The sequence below is a fragment of the Cyrtonyx montezumae genome, unplaced genomic scaffold, assembly GCF_038088225.1.
Source record: "Cyrtonyx montezumae isolate F1298 unplaced genomic scaffold, pur_monq_1.0 scaffold_31, whole genome shotgun sequence".
In the NCBI taxonomy this organism is placed as follows: Eukaryota; Metazoa; Chordata; class Aves; order Galliformes; family Odontophoridae; genus Cyrtonyx; species Cyrtonyx montezumae.
The window spans coordinates 4,634,430-4,651,637 of NW_027072036.1; the positions used below are offsets into that span (position 1 = coordinate 4,634,430).

The 17,208-nt window shown below is 46.3% G+C and overlaps 1 protein-coding gene and 1 long non-coding RNA gene across 3 annotated transcripts; both read left to right on the forward strand.

Annotated features, from left to right (window-relative positions):
- The first annotated feature begins 1,806 nt into the window (after positions 1 to 1,806).
- SFPQ (splicing factor proline and glutamine rich) lies at positions 1,807 to 15,265 on the forward strand. Of its 2 annotated transcripts, XM_065744618.1 has the most exons (11): positions 1,807 to 2,512; positions 2,710 to 2,898; positions 2,995 to 3,296; positions 3,416 to 3,511; positions 4,623 to 4,819; positions 5,050 to 5,134; positions 5,369 to 5,486; positions 5,702 to 5,750; positions 5,830 to 5,951; positions 14,886 to 14,930; positions 15,187 to 15,265. In XM_065744618.1, exons 1-10 carry the CDS (start codon positions 1,865 to 1,867, stop codon positions 14,904 to 14,906), a joined length of 1,827 nt encoding a protein of 608 aa, XP_065600690.1. In that variant the 5' UTR covers positions 1,807 to 1,864; the 3' UTR covers positions 14,907 to 14,930; positions 15,187 to 15,265. The 2 variants fall into 2 exon arrangements, with proteins under 2 accessions (XP_065600690.1, XP_065600689.1); XM_065744617.1 differs by lacking the exons at positions 14,886 to 14,930; positions 15,187 to 15,265 and adding an exon at positions 8,528 to 9,869 and having other exon boundaries at positions 1,808 to 2,512.
- Positions 15,266 to 15,899: 634 nt separating this feature from the next.
- On the forward strand, positions 15,900 to 16,188 carry LOC136053737 (uncharacterized). The gene is made up of 2 exons (XR_010622669.1): positions 15,900 to 15,994; positions 16,103 to 16,188. It is a non-coding gene; the product is annotated as an uncharacterized LOC136053737 (long non-coding RNA).
- Positions 16,189 to 17,208: the final 1,020 nt, after the last annotated feature.

Sequence of the window (17,208 nt, forward strand, 5' to 3'; positions counted from 1 at the left end):
CTCTCTTCAGCTGCAGACTGCTTGAGTTGTCCCGGGTTTCCAGTCTCAGACACAGTGTTTATTTAGAGTGGAACATACTGTGGGGGACACACCAAACCTTCCTCCTTGGTGTTTGTTTTTGGATTAGAACTGCAAGCCGTCTAGTGTGAATATTTACAAAATCAGGTGATTGCTAGTGGAGGTCATTTTTGTTTCAAGTCCTCATAGCTACATTCATGTGTCTTTGATTTCCAGCTTTGATTTTGAGCCCAGGATAAATACTCCTATTGCAGTTACAGCGTTACAAAAATACATACTCATATCCTGGCCTCTTCTAGGTGCATGGAAGTTCAAAGTCTGTGTATTTCCAACAAGCTGTCCATACTCATGCAGGTCTGGGACTACGGTTTCTTTCAAAGGATGATAGGTTAATAGCTCCCTAAATACAGCTCACTCGTACTTGCAACAACGCTGAAAACAACTCTTTTATATTCAAGAATTCTTAAATAAGCTTTCAGAAATAATGAAGTATCGCAAGGGGGCCATGGCAGTTGTTTGTAAGAGCCAGTCCCCAATTCTTTCTTCCAGTGCTTTAACCTCTGAGACACCTCGTGGTGGGAGCGCTCACTGCGGGGTCGGGATCTCGGGGAGGATCCATTTCAGGGCCTTCATTCTGCCGCCGTCGGAGTGGCTGGAGCCATACAGATGGTGGAATGCTGCCGTGGGGAAAAAGGACGGGTCTGTGGGCAACTTCTTTAAAAATTTCAAAGCCAAAGGGAAATCCATTTTGTTAGATGATGAAGTCTGCCTTGGTGCGATGCCTCACAAATATTGACAGAGATTGATATTTGATCACTGCAATTTAACAGTTACAGTTTCTGCCCAAATAAAGTGAACACATGGCTTTCCCCGGGGCTTCACTTAAAGTTTGTTTCAGTTGACCTGAAACCGAATGTAGGATCAGTGTGAGCCTCGATGGGTGCAGCTCCAGTGCATCACCACTGAGACCAGCACCACCGAATGGATCGGAGCTGCTCTGCGATGTTTTGTAGGACGTTGAATACTCAAACCATAACAGTTTTACAGACCATTACAGCTTCTTTGTTTATCTACCTGAAGGTAGGTAACGGCGTGTTATGCTTTGCAGAACTGCCATCTGCTTTCTTACCAGCAGAGAGCTGCGCCCGGCCTTTACAAGGCGTTTGCAGATCATTTGTCTCAGTTGGAAGGAAATAACCATGCCAGACTTTTCAAAGCACATCGGGTCAAAGCGCTGGTAGCCGAGACCTCCCACGTTGGCATTGCGTTAATACTGACGTGCTTCAACGAACGCATAGGAAACTTTCTACCAAAGCTGCTTTCAAAGCAGAAGTGAAACCACACCAGGAAGGCCCAAAGGGGCCGGGCCGGGCCGGGCCGCCGCACTCCTCTGCACACCGGGCTCCTGCAGCCGCCCCGCGGGACCGCCGGGTTCCCGCCCGACTGACTTCCCCCGCAGCCAATCGGAAGCCGAACTTCCGTCGCACCTGACCTCCCGCGGGTCAAACTGCCCAATCAGCGCACAGGAGGTTAACGGATCGTCCTGTCCCGATGTCGGCGGTCAAATGAGCCAATCGGCAGAGGGCAGGCTCCTTACCAATGGGATCAAAGAGTTTAAGGAATGCGGACGCGCCATTGGGCGCTCCGCCGATCGGTTTTCGCCGCCGCGGCAGCTGGTTGGTCAGCCGGGAAGAGGGGGCGGCTTCCGGGGGCGGGGAGGATATATTAGGGGTGGACAAAGGCGGCGGCGAGGCCCTTTAGCTCGCCGCCATTTTGAGCAGCGGGCTCTGAGGAGCAGCAGCGGCAGCCGGCGCACCTCTCCTTCTCCGCCTTCCCCTCCACCACCATGTCGCGGGATCGGTTCCGTAGCCGTGGCGGCGGCGGCGGGGGTTTCCATCGGCGCGGCGGCGGCGGCGGCCGTGGCGGCCCCAACCACGATTTCCGCTCTCCGCCGCCCGGCATGGGCATGGGCCAGAACCGCGGGCCTATGGGGGGCGGCCCGCAGGGCCCCGGCGGCCCGCCGGGCGGAGGCCCGAAGTCCGAACCGCCGAAACCTCCAGCGTCGACCTCCGCTCCGCCGTCCTCGTCATCTTCGTCCTCCGCCACCACGGCGGGCCCCGCCGGCAGCCAGTCCGGCCCCGGGGCGCCTCCTCCGTCCGCCCTGCCCGCGGGGCAGCCGCCCCAGCAGCAGGCCCAGGGCTCCGCGCCCTCCTCCGCTCCCTCCGGCCCCGGGGGACAGCAACAGCCGCAGCCCAAGCCGAGCCCCAGCCCCACCCCGGCCGGCGGCCCTAAAAAAGGACAAGGACAGTCGCCCGGCGGCGGGCCCAAGGGGCCCGGCGGGCCGCAGCAGGGGCCGGGCGGGCCTCACAAGGGCGGGCCGGGCCACCGCGGCGGGCCGGGCGGGGAGCCGCGGGGCCGCGGGCAGCAACACCAGGGACAGCAGAGCCTCTCTTCGCAGCAGGGCCCGGCCGGCGGCGACAAGCTCTCCGACGAGGTGAGTCACGGCCCCCTCCCCCTTTCCCAGCCACAAGATGGCCGCGGCCGGGCACGGCGCTCCGCGCGCTCCTGACGCCATCTTAAGGGGAGGAGCGCGGGTTGGGGGTCCGGGCTGCGCGAGTTGGGGTGCGGAGGCAGAGCTCCTGTCCGCCCGCAGCACGCGGCGATGCCTCCTTCTGCTCTGCTTCGTCGTAGGGCTTTAAGGCAAACCTCTCGCTGCTGAGGAGGCCCGGGGAGAAGACTTACACGCAGCGGTGCCGTTTGTTTGTCGGGAATTTGCCTGCCGATATAACGGATGAAGACTTTAAAAGGTTGTTTGCCAAATACGGGGAGCCGGGAGAGGTTTTTATCAACAAAGGAAAAGGCTTTGGATTCATTAAGTTGGTAGGCATTCGTACCGCCCACCCACCTCCTAAAAATTCTCGCCGTTACTAGTTTTATAACCTGATTTCCTAAAACTGGGTCTCAAACTTCCCCCAGGAATCCAGAGCTCTGGCAGAAATCGCTAAGGCGGAACTGGACGACACCCCCATGCGGGGCAGGCAGCTCCGCGTCCGCTTTGCCACGCACGCTGCCGCGCTGTCGGTGCGTAACCTTTCGCCTTACGTGTCCAACGAGTTACTGGAGGAGGCTTTCTCCCAGTTCGGCCCGGTGGAGAGAGCCGTTGTGATTGTAGATGATCGAGGTAGATCGACAGGAAAAGGCATTGTTGAGTTTGCATCAAAGCCAGCTGCCAGGAAAGCGTTTGAACGGTGTACTGAGGGGGTGTTCTTGTTGACAACGTAAGTATTTTGCTTCTTGGGATTTTGAGTTGTAAGCAGAGGAAAACTGTCAGTCCCTTCTGCTTTTTCAGAACGGGATTGGTATAGAAATGTAAAGCATGTGTGTATTTTGTATTCAGCACTCCTAGGCCAGTTATTGTGGAACCACTGGAGCAACTGGATGATGAAGATGGTCTTCCAGAAAAGCTTGCTCAGAAGAACCCGATGTACCAAAAGTAGGCACTCTCTTTTTGGTATAACGAGTATGCAGATAACATGGTATGATCACTGGCTCTGTGACAGGGTGATTTTTCAGAACCTGGTTTTGAATATCACAGATGGTGCATGAGTATCATCCTGATAACAGATTTTGGGGGTAAAGGCAGAAGTGTAGTGTACAGCTCTTAACTCAGGTGCCAGCTGCTTGCTTATGTGGTTGTTGCAGATTGTCTCTGTGAGACTTTTGTTGGTGATTCCATAGGGAAATAAATGTTAGAATTACTACTTTGAGAAACGAAGTAAAATCTCAGGTTGTTTCATGGCTGCCAAATCTGTCCATAGACTTTCCTTCCAAGGTGACTGCTGTGTGTGGGAGATGCAGTGGTGGATGAGTCTTCCTTTACCTGTTAACTTCAGGACCTGTGCCTGTAAGCCTGTTTGTTGTAGAGCTGTCCTTTTCAGATTGGAGGTCTTGTGGATCTTACACGAGGAAGTGTGTGAATTTACTTGTTTTGATCAAAGGCATCAAGCAGCGTAGTGACTGTGCTCTTGTAAACAGTGCAAATCAGTAGTGTTTTTCCCAGGATTTTTAAAGTGTTTGTAATATATGAAAAGTTCTTAAGTTTCTGTTTTTTTCCATTAATTGCTGATTCTCTAACTTCAGTTACTTTGTCGGTATAAGCTGTCAGCTCTCAGATGTTTTGAAGACAAGGTTAAAGTAAATGTTGCTCTGCTTTAACACTATACTCTAAAACTCTGTGCTCAGGCAATTTGAGCAGCTGTCTGTGTTAAGGCAAAGGGCTCATCTTAGTTTTGGATTTTGCATCTGACATTTGCCTGCAGTGGAGTGTTTTAATGAGGAAGTTGCAGGATAGACATGCAGTAGAACTGGAAGCAGAAGGCTCTGCTTGGATGTGTAGTTTTTGAATTAACTTAAATGGTGCTGGTTAAGTCCATAAAATGCTGTAATGTTTTCATTCTCTCAAAGCAAGCTTTAATCACTGTTGAGGGAGGGAGTATTTCCTAGTTTCCTCTGTTACCTAGTAGTTGGCTGTTGTGCCACTGATCTTTTATCGACCTTCATTTCTGAGCCTTATGCAGCCTGGCTGAGCATCTTCCTTTCTGCAGGGAAAGAGAGACTCCTCCCCGTTTTGCTCAGCCTGGCAGCTTTGAGTTTGAGTATTCTCAGAGATGGAAATCTTTAGATGAAATGGAAAAACAACAGAGAGAACAAGTGGCAAAAAACATGAAAGATGCCAAGGACAAACTTGAAAGTGAGATGGAAGATGCTTATCATGAGCATCAAGCAAACCTCTTGCGTCAAGGTAATCAGCTCTGGATTCTTTGTCTCCAAATGCTTGTTTTTGCTCTGAATGCTGGCTTAAGTGCATAACTTAATGGCCTGAATAAGCATGCTTTCTAAGTTTTATCTTAAAGTGTGGTTAAGAACAGTGACACGTGGTGTCTGCTGCGGTATAGACGAGATTAATCTAATTCAGATCTGAATTTAAATTGGAGTTTGTGAAGCTCCTGCTGACAGGCTTGGTTTCTGCAGACCTTATGAGGCGTCAGGAGGAGCTGAGACGTATGGAAGAACTCCATAATCAAGAGATGCAGAAACGCAAGGAAATTCAGCTCAGGTTGGTCTGGCTTTTACAGGATTTTTCAGCTGTATGTTTTTTTTTTTAATGGCTTATAGAGAACTTCTTTCAAGAAACCATTGCTGTTTCAGTTTGTGTATGAGAAACTGAACTGTTTTTTTCCTTGATTTTTTTTCTGAAGTGTAACCATTAACTGTGAAGTTGGCCATGCGTAGGGAGGATGTCTGGAACACATTACTGCCATGGTTTAATCATCTGCTTTGGGTCGATCAGGCAGGAGGAGGAGCGTCGCAGACGGGAAGAGGAAATGATGATCCGTCAGCGAGAGATGGAAGAACAGATGAGGAGACAGAGGGAAGAGAATTACAGTAGAATGGGTTACATGGATCCTGTAAGTGAAACCACTCTCGTTTTCTGGATAGATTACCATGTTTAGAGACTGGCAGAAGTCTTGCATGTTTTTGAGGTTGTTTTGCTTCCTTTAGGTTAGAGGTGATGTCTTTGTGTAATTGAAATGGTGGTAGTTGGCTGTGCACATGCTTTGTCTCCTGAAAGGTATGGGTCTCAGTGATAGCTTCTGTGCTAAAAGTTGTTTCTTCTATGCAGAGGGAGAGAGACATGAGAATGGGTGGTGCCACCACAATGAACATGGGAGGTAAAGAATTTTTAAATAACTACTTCACGTGGCTACCTTAGAAATTGTCAGAATATGATTATATATTTCTCTTCCTTAGATCCTTATGCTTCTGCAGCCCAGAAATTTCCACCTCTCGGAGGTGGTGGCGGCATAGGTTATGAAGCTAATCCAGGAGTTGGCCAAGCAGCCATGAGTGGTTCTATGATGGGAAGTGACATGGTAATGTATCCTGTGATGGCTCTAGTTTAGCACAAGGGAAATGTTGCAGTTGGAAATGAAGTTCTGTGTTCGGTTGTGTAAATTTCACTGTTAACTGCTGACTTTCTTGTCAGGTGTTTAACATGGAAGAGTAGTTTGGCGTTATGTAGTGCTAGTTTAGTTAACCATTATGGTAGTTTATGCAGTTGGAAGTTGTTTGTAATTGAATTCAAATGTGCTGTTGAGCATATTTGCAATTAACTCTGACTTTTTTGGACTTCAGAAGTTCTGCATCATAGTTAGGCTTGGAAGGATTTTTATAAATTCTAGAGAATACAATTTTCAGAATCAAAATAGTTGTTGCTGAGTAACGTGACATTCTGTATGGGCAAGTGAGATCTTTGTTCTCCTTTCCATAGTTGCACATTGCATTTGTTTTGGCCCTTCCAAGCCTTGTTAGAATTGATGCATGCTGTTACGGATATGCTGTTAATTCAGAGATCTGCGAACGTGTCTTTCAGCAGCAGATTAACTTAAATAATGGGGAACAGCATATCACCTATTCTATATGCTGATGTTTGCTATAGAAAAGCAGGAATGCTGTTTTTTGTGTTTTTCAAGTCTTAGGCATGTTCCAGTGGTCCTTGACTGTAGCCATTTTGTGGTTCCTGACCCACAAGGGAATGATAGCCTGTTCTTGTTGCTTCCTCTTTGTTGGGAATGGCTGTAGGTAGTGTTTATTAAAGCTGCTGCATATCTCGTGTTCCGAGGTATGTTTCCAAGCTGTACTATTTTTGCCACACTATATGTGTGAATGGGCTTTGAGCCTGCTTGGTGTTATCACACTGAAGCAATGCTGATACAGACGAAAGAAATGCTTACTGGGTATAATGGAAAGCTGTTGGTTTAGGTGGTGATACTAGTGTGCTTTCACCCTCCTGGTAAAGGGTGTCCTGTGTTGCACAAGCTGAACTAAATGATTTTTGGGTGGGTTTAGGCCTCTGGCTTAACTTTGTGAGCTATCCTAATAGCTGGGCAAATATCTTCTGTTTTTATGGGAACTGTATCTTTGAAAACCGTAACTTCGCAGAGCTGCAACAGTTCAGTAGACAGTGCTGGTGGCCTTAATGTATCTATAGTCTACTGATGTATTTAGGCAGTTCTTAAGCTTCCAGCAAATAGTTAGGCAGTCTGTGGTAAATGCTGTGAACATTTTTCTCCTCTTGAAATTCGTGGTACAGGTGCATGCTGAATGAGTGTAATACTTGAAAATGTGCGTGGCAGTAAAGGTGGCCTTGAGTTTCTTAGAATGGGGGATCTCTGCCACACAGTGCTGTCACAGTTATTGGCTGACATCTTTTTGAAGAGCAGAGGAGGTAAACCTAAGCTGCCATGAACTAGGCAGGGAAGAAAAATGGTAGCATTTGACATACTTTACTTGGGAGGATTGAAACTGACTTTCAGAAGTGGAGCCTGAGTTTTCAGTTGCAGGTACCTTCTGTAACAAACAGCCTACCCTTGTTCTGTTATTTGGTAGCAGAAAACGTGCTTGAAATGAAAGTTGGGAGCTTTTTGTTAAAATTTTGGCAGTTCTGTAATGCTGATGCAACTACTGTTACAGTAACTGGATGAAGTACGTGCCATGAGAGGTATTAGCAAAAATATCTGAAGTCTCTGCTTCATTGCAGGGTAAATTGAGCTTTTCCATCTTGGTGTGAAGCCTTTCAACACTGAAGTTGTGAATTTCCCATGAGTTTGTGATGAAGGTGGGGTGGGAAGGGATATATTGGCTGGATGCACACAGCCCTTTGTGCATAGTTCTAACCTGAAGTGGAAGAAGTTGTGGTTCTCTGAACACACTTGGCACACACAGCAGCAGTTCTGGAGTATGTGGGGTTGGATAAAAGCAAGTCTTCTGACCGAGCAGTTGCGTTGGTTAGGTAAATCACTGGTCATGAGCTTTTTCACATTTTTTTTTCTTCTTGTAATCCAGTAGTGCTCACTGTCAGTTTTGATTACTGCCTAAGGCCTCTCCAGTTTAGTCAGCAGACCGTAGTCTTAACCCCATCTTGAAAAGCACATGGTCTCTATTGCAGCACATGCCATTAACTGGTGAGTAGGCATTCTGTTTACAGTGACATTTTATGAATGTCAGCTCGTACTTCAGTGAACTGAAGATGCTCTCTCTGGCTAGGCTTGTTTGGAAATGACAGTGATGTAATCTAAGCTTTTATCGCACTAAAGGTGAGAAGTTTGCCAGCTATTTGCATTAACTTGGTTGAAAATTGCTAGAGCTCATTGTGAAAAGTTGTTAATTCACATCTGCACTAATGCTTACATTTCTAGCACTGCAGGGAGGATCTGTTCTTTGTAACAGATGTATGAGAATGCATCAAGTGGGAACATACCTCAAGGCATGTATTACAATAAACTAATTTTTAAATTACCCTTTTTTCCTTTCTATGTTCCCGGTACCTGTGGATCGGCTCAATGGTGATTGTATCGACGAACCTTGACTACGGAACCTTCTAAAAATATATACTTAACACACATGGACATCAACTACATATAATGAACTGTTAATTCTGTTCCAATAGCGTCCTGAACGCTTTGGGCAGGGAGGTGCGGGGCCTGTGGGTGGCCAGGGTCCTAGAGGAATGGGGCCTGGAACACCAACAGGATATGGTAGAGGGAGAGAAGAATACGAAGGCCCAAACAAAAAGCCCCGATTTTAGATGTGACCTGTAGTTTCATTCCAGTTTGTTTTGTCTGTCTTGTTTAGACACCAACTTTTTAATTCTTGCATTTTAGTAAGAAAGCTACGTTTTTATGGATGTTAGAAACTTACTGACCTAATATTTGTAAGTGGTCTGTTTGGGCAAGTACAACTTAATTATGTAATGCAGTGTTTCAAAACAAGTTTAGCTGTTTTTTTGATGTATAACGTCCCTAACTTGATGGCAGTGTACGTTGTGCCACTGAATTCCCAAAGTGTACCAACTTTTTTTTACTGTGCTTCAAATAAATAGAAAACTAAATGTAGTAACTTTTCTTGCCATTCATGGTTAAATTAAGAGGCTAAATACCACACCTTCAGCAATAAACTGAGAGTCTTGCCGTAGAGATCCGACTAGACCAGGGTGTGGAACTGTAGTGAAGAGCTGAGATCTCTTCCCATAATGCCTCTAGCTTAAGACTGGGACAAGTAGCTGCACTGCCCAGTAGGAGCAGATTTTTGGACATTGTGCTGCAATAAGAAAGTAAATGAAAACCTTGCAGATGCTGTCAGATAACGGTAATGAAAGCTACGCTGCAAGTAATGCAGTCTGTAAAGAATTTCATATCTTAGCTATGGATGATGGGTGGTGGGATGGTTGCACTTACCACCTTGGTAGTTACTGCTTGATACCTTCTAAAGACTTTGAGCAGAAGACTAGCAATGGTTATTTTAAAATAAATCCATAGAAAGACTTGTATTGACTGACTTCCTAACTTACAGGTTATTAATGAGATATTTATGTGCTCTTAAGCTGTTTGAGACTGCAGGATCTGGCCTTGCTTCGTATTGTATACCTGCCTGAAATTGCTTGGCAAAAAAAAAAAAAGCAAACAACCCAGAAGTGCTGCTCAGGTGATTAGGGGAGAACCTGCTAACTCACACTTGTAACTTGCTTATGTCCTCGTGCTAATTGAGTGGACTAATTTGCATAGTTCAGAATTCAATTGTATTATGGGGGCTGCAGGAACTAGTCCTAAATCTTTAGCTGCTGGATAAATCATAAAAGCCTGTATGTAAAATACAGAGAAATGAGCATTCTTGCACGATGGTTATTGTTATTATTGATGTGTAGAGGTAATGCATCAAAAGCAGTATCTAAATCTGGAGTTCATACTGCACCGTACAAATAAATTCCCTTCAAGGCTGCTTTGTAGATCTGATGAATTCGTTAGCTTGCTGTTAATTTCATTAACTTACCCCCCCCTCCCCCCCCAGGAGAATTTCAAAGCATTCTGGACTCCAGGTAGTTGCTCTGCTTATTATTACATTGTACCAGATAAGCTGGGAACGTGACTTCCCAGCATGAAGTGCCTTGGTGTTAATGCAGGACGTGTTAACCTGCTTGGCACGAAGTAGGTAGACTCAGTTGGCTGTACCTTCATGCAATTCCCCAACTCCTGAGTGTTCTGTAAGTAGTTTCAATCTTTTAACAGTGATCTTTCCACTCCTTGTGCTAAGCATTGGCTAATTCTAAATTCTATGCTAAATTTTCTGTGGTTAAAACTTCAGTGTCAGATTGCAGTGTCTTAGAGAGTGCAGATGATCGCTTGTGAAGTACTCACTGTAAGTGCTGGTACTCCTTAAATGAAAAAAGTAGCATGTTGTGAAATACTGATAACAGGTAACACTGACTGGAACATCCAGTGCACTAAATAGTGACTCAGCTGGTTTGGTGAATGCTTTTTATCTTCCCAGAAAAGTTTGGAGATTGATAACGTGCTAAGACAATGAATTGGTACTCAGGAAACTCTGAATGGGCAGTTCCTGCACTGCAGACCAGGTATTTGGGAGTACTTGCGTTGGATATTGAGCTTAAAAACAGCAGTCCCACTGCAATTTGCTTTAAGTAGTACTAAAATAATGCCTGTGTTTTCTGCAGGGTGTTCGTGGGACACCCACAAAAACAGAAGGTGTCTGAGATGGGGAATTCTGAACGCAAACATTAATTTTTTCAGTTTATTTTTCAGATTACATGTCATTCTTTATTAAAGAGATGCTGGTGCATATCCTAAAGTATGTTCTTTTGTAGTTCTATAACTGAAGAGTGAAGGATGCTGATGTCCTTGTACCTTACAGAGGTTGTCTTTGGGTACCCTGTTTCATACGTAAGCTACTGTTGCTAGCATAGATGAGTTGCAAAACAATGACTAGTAAATATGTAGAGAGGATTTGGCAGTTTTCAAAACATCTGAAAGCTTGGCTAAATCCAGCTTGGTTGTAGCTGCAGAAGCAGAATTTCTAAAACGAGTTCTGCTTTGAGTTGCACGTATTCAACAGGCATTACAATTAAATGGCCAACTTCATTTCAAGACCTTTTTAAAGATAGTGTCTTAAAAGCTGGCAAACATGTCAACGTTAAAATGTGATAAAGTTATTAAACGTGGGAGGTGAGAAGGTCATGTTCCTTTGATCTGTTCCTATGAGGTTTTGGACTTTTTTCAGAAAATCAGATTGATATAACTGAATCTTCAAAACACTTAAAAGTGCTTGGTTGGTCAGACCTGTTCCTGGATGGTCTGGCTTGCATAACCTATTTTTGTACTGGACGTGGAGGACATTGGCTGTTGCAATTTAGCTTGTTTTAACAAATTTGAGCCCTTTTTGACACTTGATATCTACAAACTGCAGCATGTAGAAACTGGTATCTTCATATCTTCCCACTTTCTCAAATGAATATAGAATAATCCTGTCTTCTGGTGTAGAGACATTACACTAATCACGTATACAGCTGATGAGAAACTGAAACTGCTTTTGAGATTTTGTGGTATTTTTGTGGTAGAAAAATTCTTGGCTTCTCCTTGGCAACCATTTATTGTGGCAGCAAGCTTTTGCTGGAGTTTTTGAGACTGCAATTTACACTTAAAACTAGTGGCCTGCTACATAACTGCACTTAGCCAGCATTTCTGCAGTTCATAACTGTGAGGAACGTAGTACCACAAATGGCAATGGACATTAGGACCCGGATGTAGTATTCCTGCTTGCTCCAAGATTCTCATTGCCGACTGCATACAGGTAGGTAACAAGCAATATAATCTAACTTGGTGACTTTCTATGTAATCTTATACTGTGGGTATTCTGACATCACACTTCTGACTGTGGAATTACAGTGCAGCACTCTTCATACCTGTACGTTAAACTTGCATCCAAGCTGCGTGGTTTTCGGTTTTAAGCTTTTGTCTTGTTGAAAGGCAGTAAGCAACTTACTGTGATTCTTAGGGGAGCGTTTTCAGACCCGATTCCTTCGTACGTGTGACTCGGCCTGTGTGAATTTTTCTCAGTTACGGTGTAACGAAGATGATGTTCTCGGAGGAGCTCTGTGGGGAAGAGGGAATGTGATCTTTAGCTCAGTTAACTAGTCAACCGAGTGCTCTCAGTGCCTAGAAAGGGACTGCTCAGACTTTCCATAGTGACCAGGTGGCCCACTTGCAGTGCATCCCTTGATGTAGGGTCTTGGCTCGGTAGGAAATGCATTTAGTAATCACTGCTGTAGCTCTGTGTGAACTGATAGCCAAAGCTCACTAATGTGGTCAGCTCTAGGATGGATTTGGGGATACCTCTCAGGACATACGTATGACTGCTCAAATGAATATCCCTGTAAAAAGTTCAGTAGAGCCTCTTGGACATCTCAGTTGTCTTTAATTTGTCTTTAATTAATCCTTGATTGGCAGGCAAAGTGCATCTCTCTGCCTTGGACAGCGGTGAGATTCTCTATTTCTGCCTTTGTCATCTTGGTAGCGTCATGCTCGACTTCATTTTTCATCTGTCTTGAGGATGTAATTCTAAACTCTTCATTAACGGGAATGTGGAATGTAGTGTTTCAGGATTAACGTGCTTAGGTTTCCAGACATCCAGACGTGCTGATCTCCAGCTCTTTTGCATTAGTTCTTGAACCTGAATTTCAAGGTCCCTTTCTTCAGCGTGCGACCTGGCTCGCCTGATCAGCTTTTTCACAGATGCTGTAATGTGTTTTCCCACTTGATCTGCAGAGTTCTGCTTTGCACACTCGTTCCTGGTATTTCACACCAATCTGTGTTATGTTCTGGAAAGGACTCTTGCTGTTCTACAGGCGACCTGCTGAGCAGCCTTGCCCTGCTGCAGTTAGGTTTCAGTGTCCAGTGCTAGCAGCTAGCTGCACCTCAAAGCTCGGGACTGCAACAGTAGGTCTTCACTGACAGCACAGTGAGTGTAGCTCAACTCTGGAAGCAGCCAGGGCCACCATTTGTCACAAAGTCAGTCTGACTGTTCGGTGATGGCTCATTCTGAACCTGTGAGTAGAACTCAGCAGCAGAACTGCTGACAGTGCATACTGTCACGTAGTAAAACTGAACTACTAATCTTTAAAGCAGTGCTCAGATCTGAGGAGCGTTTCCAGTGTGCTCTGGACACTTGACCTGCAGAAATGTCGTGGAGGGGTTATTGGCACATCTGCTTTATTCTGCATACTTAAACTTAGTAGGATTTTGGCACTCTTGGAGCAAGCGATCTGTGACTGAACCGTAGGTCTCATACGAGCTCTGCCTGCAGTAATGAAACTTGGTGTGGTAGATAACTTCCAGCTCTGCCTGCAGTAATGAAACCTGTTGTGATAGATAACTGAAAAGCCAGTCTGTAACAAGCGCGTGCCAAGGAACGGCGTTAAAGTGCTCGCATTGTGTTTCATCTTGGTTTTATATCCTGGTGTGGAATACACTTTTTCTCAAAAAGCTTATCTGAAGCTCAGAAGTGTGGTGTCAGAATACATATGCGTACCTGTTAGGCCCTCAGATCCAGATTCTGGTGCTGTCAGGAGAGCACAGCATAGCGTGGATGGGGGCTTTACTGTAACATTAAGCATACAAAGTGTTGATTTGCTTGCAGTTTTCCCCATAGCTAAACACTGAGGCCTGTGAGTAGTTTTAGGACTTGAGCAGTAATGGGGTTGCATGTCTCTGTTAATCATTGCCAGCTGCAGTGACATGATCAGGAAGGCCAGTGTTCTGTTCCATCACGTTCAATAAGGCTAAGCATGTTAGAAAGGATGCATAAAAAGTATGCTGCTCTGGGGAATTACTTGGCTTCTTCCACTACTAGCAAGTTTGGAATCAGCTAATTAGCTTCAGATTTTTCTCTCCATGCCAGCTAGTGGGGCTCTCAAGTAGCTACTTACCAGAAAAGGAAAAAAAGCAAAAAGGGAGGATTGGCCTTCTCCCACTTCTGTCATTGCTGCTAGATAATGATTGACATGTTAGGACTTGGCTGTGCAATCCCGCAGTGGTCTGTGAATACCCCATCTCTATAAATGTTGCTTCTGAACACCAGTACTGAAGAGCTAACGGGGGGGGCTGGGAGGAGCGTGGCTATAAGTGAATCTGGAGTGTTAAAAGGATGCACAAAGATATAGTATCCCTTATGCATGGTGTTTGTTGCTACGGCATAGAAAACAAAATGTGCATACTCTATTTCTGCTCCCGAGGGCCATGATAAAACCCAGGTGGTGGGTTTGAGACTAAACTTGAACTTTTCCCTACCTGGTCAAATCCCATTGTGACCATTGTGATTTGCCTCCCAACTAGAGGTGTGCACCGAACTCTGTACTGCTACTACATCCCTAGTTGCTAACCACTGAAGTTTGCCCTCAGTTTAGCTGTAAGTGAGAGGGTGGGTTGTCAGAAGGGAAGAAGCTGTTGCTTAGAATAAAAGCAGTAGTCTGACAGTGCAATCTCTAGTGTCTTCCTTTGGCTTACGAAGCACTTCTAGTCTAGGACTATTGAACTGCTAGGAGTAAGGGGCACTGCACTCCTTCACGAAGCAGAAGGAAGAGGGCATTGTACAGGAGACAAACTAGGGTCAAATAGATGAAGTAGCTTAATTGAAATTGTTAATGCCTTCACATAAGGGATAGTATACCTCTGGCTGCAATCAAACTTCATTGTGCTCAGACTGGTGATTTACGGTTTGTGCTCTGACAAGGTGCAGTTCTTCAGTCAACTACATGCATTTTCCTTCACCTCTTTACAAGTGTTTAGGCTAGCCTATTTCTGCCCCTTATTCTTCCACTTAATATTTTGGAATAATTTGTAAATTCCCCTTCGTAACTAATCAGTCCACGTATCTTAAATCTTTGCTTTTTAAGTTAGTTTTGAGCTGGTTGGAAGTTTCTGTATATAATTATAACGACTTCACTTGTTATCCTTTAGGTGAAGATGGGAGCTGAGTGAAACTGGCGTGCTCATCAACGGGAAGTAAGCATAACCTTGTCTTGTTCCGAGTGGGTGAAATGATAGAAGCGTGTGGCCAGTCAGTGCTGAGTGATAGAGCAACGAGCAGTGGATGTGAGACACGTGCCTTAGCATCCTGCTCTCACACTGTGGGCTTAAGCACTCAGACCCCACCTGGGTTTGACACCTTGGGAGCAGTGGTTCAGAACACCTTTCTAGATGAGGGTTTGTACAGCAGATTTGAAAAGGGCTGTCAGTGAACTTGTGATTGTTTCTCTAGTTCAGGAGCTGAGCATGAGCACACCCAGCGTGATGTCAGTGACTTGTGAATGGACCAAGACCCCCAGGTGGACAGGTAAGTAGATGGTGTCCTTGGGCTGCTGGTCTGTTGAAGCTGCATGTCAGCTCGTGGTGCGTTGGGTGGTTCCTGCCTGAAGGATCTCATTTTTTTTCATATAAAAACAGTATTTCTTTTGTAGAGCCAAGATGTAACTATTGTTTAAGGCTTTTCAGCCAGGCACCATCAAATAAACCACCTTCTGAGCACTGAGTGGTCAGACAAGAGATGAGCATGTCTGAGATGAGGACTGTGAATGGCACAGTGATTGTCAGCAGAGAAGGGGAGCAATGAAGCAGATAATGCAATGTTTAAGTTCTGGTTTTGAAATAGTTAATGAACCCTGAGCTTAATGTACAAGAGCACGAGCAGGAAGTGGTGTAAGGGGGATAAAGCAACTTGCAGAGCTGGAATTAATGACGTTTTCCCTCTAATTTGCTACTTAAACTACAAGGGGGAGCTGCAGATTTGTTTAAATCTTGAGTGAGGAGCAACGTGCAAAGTGCTGTAACGCAGAGGAGGGTAAGTAATGACTTAGATGTGCTGCAGCCAGCCCTGTGAGTTGTGGAGGGGATGAGATTCAATGGGGGACTCCTGTTGAATCCAGGGTGACCTGTCACTGCTGCTCTTGTTTCCTGGGTAGTAAAGCACTGAGCCCCTTCAGGTCTTTGAAGTTTGAAGTAGAGGACAATGCAGATAACTGCTGATGTCATCTCAGACCTAACAGGAGATTGTAGGGAGTGTCTCTCAGGTGTGTGGGTTTCCTTTTGTGACACACTGGCTCCTTTTCCATGCCTCTGCTGGTGATGTCTGGTGGCATTTTCAGCGTTGTTCCTAACAGCACACTTTGTACTTGCAGGAGGAGATGAAGTCCAGATGCAGTGAAGAGGAGCCAGGAACGTTCTAGGAATCATTTTGATAAATAAAAGATGTGAATTTTCTTAATGATGACTTCTGTTTTCAGTGTGCTTGGTAGGTGAGCTGGTAAATGCATCCTTACTGTGCCATGCAGTGAGGCTGTGGGAGGGGAAGAAGCTCTCTGTGCACATGCATCATTCCCACTCCAGCTTCCACGTTCACCCATCTCTTGAGGTTTGCCAGGAGCTGCATTGCACCAGGGCTACCCCTACAGTGCATGGAGGCACAGTGGGGCTGGGAGCTGTGAGATCAGAATTAAGTGGGTCTAATAGAGCAGAGCTCACCTGTGCTTCAGTGCTGCTCAGGAATATGTCCTGGTTGGATATATTCCTAAGTGCTGTTTTCTTGCTTCCTATGAGGCGTTACTTAGCAATATTGGGTACCTGTGGTGTTGGGGTTCTGCCCTGGATGTGGGGCTCTCCTTTGCAGGGGGGCAGTGATGGCTGCGTGTGGTTCTGGGAGGAGGATGGGGTGCGATGGGGCCTGGGTGGGGGTGGGAAGGGTGACCTCCTCTGCTCGGGGCAGTTTGAGACTCAGTGAATGATGAGTGACTCACAGAAGGAGCTCGGGGTCGTATGGCTGAAGATAGCAGGGTGTCCCGGGGGCTGCTGTCACCGCGGTGCTGATGCACGGCCGAGGGCTCCGGGGCAGTGATGCTCGGGGTGGGGGCTGTGCTGGGGCTGCTGGGCCCGCGCAGATCCGGGGAGGGGGGGCAGCCGGCTCCGGCTGAGCTCGCAATTCCTCTCTGTGCTGCAGTCTGCTCCCCTGGTGCCCGTGTGGAAGGGATGGATCCTTCCCATCCTAACCAGGCACTGCTGCGGGGCCTCGAGCTGCACCCTGCCATCCAGCCTGGGGCGGCTCTTCTTTCTTTTTTCCCTTTCCTTTACCCTCTCCCTGCTGTTATCCGTCGGTGCTGCACCCCCAGCTCAGGGCTGGAGCAGAGATAGCAGGCGGGATCCCGGGCTCCATCAGGAGAGGGGCGGCCAGCAGGGACAGGGTGGGGGTTGTCCCTCTCTGCTCTGCTCTTTCGAGGCCCCATCTGGAGTA

What these genes read in the sequence shown, in the direction of transcription:
- SFPQ (XM_065744617.1), top strand. Translation starts at nt 1,865, where the DNA reads ATGTCGCGGGATCGGTTCCGTAGCCGTGGCGGCGGCGGCGGGGGTTTC. An exon ending in GCTTTGGATTCATTAAGTTG is followed by an intron (nt 2,899 to 2,994) that starts GTAGGCATTCGT and finishes AACTTCCCCCAG; the next exon opens with GAATCCAGAGCTCTGGCAGA. An exon ending in CTATGATGGGAAGTGACATG is followed by an intron (nt 5,952 to 8,527) that starts GTAATGTATCCT and finishes CTGTTCCAATAG; the next exon opens with CGTCCTGAACGCTTTGGGCA.